Source organism: Ipomoea nil, unplaced genomic scaffold (assembly GCF_001879475.1).
Source record: "Ipomoea nil cultivar Tokyo-kokei standard unplaced genomic scaffold, Asagao_1.1 scaffold1145, whole genome shotgun sequence".
Lineage (NCBI taxonomy): Eukaryota > Viridiplantae > Streptophyta > Magnoliopsida > Solanales > Convolvulaceae > Ipomoea > Ipomoea nil.
In genome coordinates, this window is record NW_017617573.1 from 15,259 (window position 1) to 18,082 (window position 2,824).

At 38.6% G+C, this 2,824-nt stretch overlaps 1 protein-coding gene across 1 annotated transcript; it reads right to left on the minus strand.

Annotated features, from left to right (window-relative positions):
• Nucleotides 1-984: 984 nt before the first annotated feature.
• LOC109183595 (vacuolar protein sorting-associated protein 13A-like) lies at nucleotides 985-2,736 on the minus strand (the record flags this gene model as incomplete). The annotated part of the gene is made up of 4 exons (XM_019333664.1): nucleotides 985-1,998; nucleotides 2,112-2,180; nucleotides 2,489-2,519; nucleotides 2,606-2,736. Coding segments are annotated over 4 exons (929 nt in total), but the record flags the coding sequence as incomplete, so codon positions are not given.
• Nucleotides 2,737-2,824: the final 88 nt, after the last annotated feature.

The following is a 2,824-nucleotide window of genomic DNA, read 5'->3' on the forward strand; positions in this document are numbered from 1 at the left end:
AAGGATGTGTTTAGAAACCCGGAAAATGATTTCTGGAAATCATTTTCCGGGTTTTCAAGTGTTTGGTAGGAAGGAAAATACTAAAGTCAAAGGAAAATGAAGTTATTCAATGGAAAATTCATACACTTTTCCGGAAAATGACTTCCCCTTTCTTTGAGGGGAAGTCATTTTCCGCGTTTTTCTTCTTCTTCGCACATCGTTATTTCCTCATTTCGCACAATCATGGAGACTTTTTGTTGCGCCGCTTCCTTCTTGACCAACGGAAACCTTTGCCGCGCCGCTTTCTGCTCGACCACCGAAAACCTTCGTCGCGCACTTCCTTCTTTCGACCACCGAAACAGTTTCCGACTTGGAAACCTACAGATCTGGTTTTCCACGTCGAAAACCAGTTTGATTTTCCGACTTGGAAACCAGAGGGTTCCAAGAATGAAACCAGATTGGTTTCCTTGCCGGAAACCATGCTCTGGTTTGGTTTCCGCGATTGATTTCTTGCTGGAAACCAAACCAGTGCTTTGGTTTGGTTTCCGACAAGGAAACCAAAAATTTTATTTTTAAAAAAAAAATAAATAAATTGTTGTTTGGGTTCTAAATGGGTTAAAAGATTATAGGACAAACTAATTTCTCTTCGCATTGGCATTATAATAATCAAAATGGTGAAGTATACAATTTTGTTCATTTTCCTACTCATTTTCTGAAAAATGAACCAAACACAGTTTTCTGTTGTGCAGCCAAACACGGGAAAAGAAAATATTTTTCCGAAAATGAGTCATTTTCCAGAAGTAATTTTCCTGCTTTCTAAACGGACCCTAAAAGACCAACTGGAGAACAATTAAAGGATCTATTCACAAAGGCCCTAAATAGAACTTGAGTTTGTTATTTGTGTAACAAGTTGGCCATAATTAACATCTATGTACCAACTTGAGGGAAAGTGTTATGGAATGTACATATATTATTAGGTAGCATGGAAATTTATAAGGAATTCAATAACATAAGGAAATAATGTCTTATTTCCTTCTTAGAGGTCTTTTAGATGTACATATAGAACTGTGTATTCACCTTTCTATTCACTGATTCAGAAACCTTCTCTTCACTTTCTCAGGCACTGACAATACCACAGTTGAATGCATTACAGCTCACAATACGAGCCACAGAAAGGACAAGGACAATGAGTGTTGTCAAATTTCAGCTTGATTGATTACGTACTACACAATTGGGCATATGTACAAAACAATTAACATATCCTCTTTTTCTCCAACATTGTCATGATAAGTTTAGCCACTCTTTTAATTTGTTTAAAAATCTACCTTAGGCTACTTTGGTGCAAAAGATGCACATGGCACCGGCCTTGCTCTTTAGCCTGGTCAATTGCAGACAAAAGTGTGTGTAGAAAGTCCGTTGCCCTTTCTTTTGATGTAAAGAGCAAGTCAGTTTGGAATAATGGAAGAGGAGCACGAGGATTATTGTTCCAGCTTCGCTTGCCTTCTGTTCCCCAACCTCTTTTCTGCTGATTCTGCTTCATTACTATATCTGACCTACTTCCTATGATATGCACCACCTCACCATCATTATCAGCATGGATGATGCTATCCATTCCAATCTCCATGTCTATCACCCATTCCAGGTTAGCAGGAACTCCACGAAACTCGGGCTTACCCAAATTTTCCAAACTTTTGCTACTGACAACTAAGATGAGTCTCTCAGTGATGATTACAAATCTCCCATCCTCTTTGAGTGCATTACAGATGACTAGGACCTCATCCTTGAGATTTAAACTATCATCAACCTCCTGGAGTACAGATGATCCAATTGCTTCCTCCCAACAGTATGGCCTCAAGGGGTATTCCCTGCTTAAATGCCTTGGCAAACGAACCCTAAAGCGGTGGCATCCACTGTGATGCCGCTTGCTCCAATTTCTAATGCTTTGTGCTGTTTTACCAGTGATATCAAGGACACTAGCAGTAGGTTTTGCCACGAGTCCCGTCACACCAAGGGCTATACCTGGAACAAAGGAAAATCTTAAAACATGAATTAAACCTCTCACGCAGCTTGCAAACACCATTACCACAGCGATAAATTAATCTAGAAATTAATCTTCAACTAGTAAGTAATACCTGAGACTACTCCTGGAAGTCCATGTTTTTCAGCCCCTTTATAGGTGATTGTAGTAGACCAGTTAGTCCCTGAGTATCAACACAACAAACTTCAAAAAAGGTAAAAACAAGGAGATAAAGTAAACTTGCAAGACTCAGAACTTTCTATATTACTATACAGCCATACAGGTTAAATTATTTGATGAGGTGTACTAAGAAATTCTAGCACGTCAGTGCCATGAAAAGTAGACAAATCAAACAAATAAAAAGAATGGATAAGAAGAGGAAACTAAAATCAATGTAGCTATGAAGTGCAAGCAAATACCTCCAGGAATTCATTTATTACACCTTTACTCTGGGCGGATATTCCTTTCTGGGTCTATCCATATTTGCTATACTGTGGTCATCAAATGTAAATGCAACAATGCCCTACATTGTTAAGGTTGAATTGCATTTTAGATAAAATAAACACAGGATTTACAATTCTCAAGTGTTAGACAAAGGCAATCATAAACCTTCTGTGCAGCCTTGCTAAATTGAGTGGCTGTATCACTTATTGCATAGACAGTGTTGCTCAAGAGACTGGAGGTGCCTTGTGCCATGCCTTTAATAAGTCCTGCACGACTCTGCAGAAGCAATTTTGAGCCTAGTATTAGAAGAGAAAATTTGATTAGTGAACAAATCATATACGTATAGTACCTGGAAAACACTTTGCAAAGGAGCTGATAAGAAAT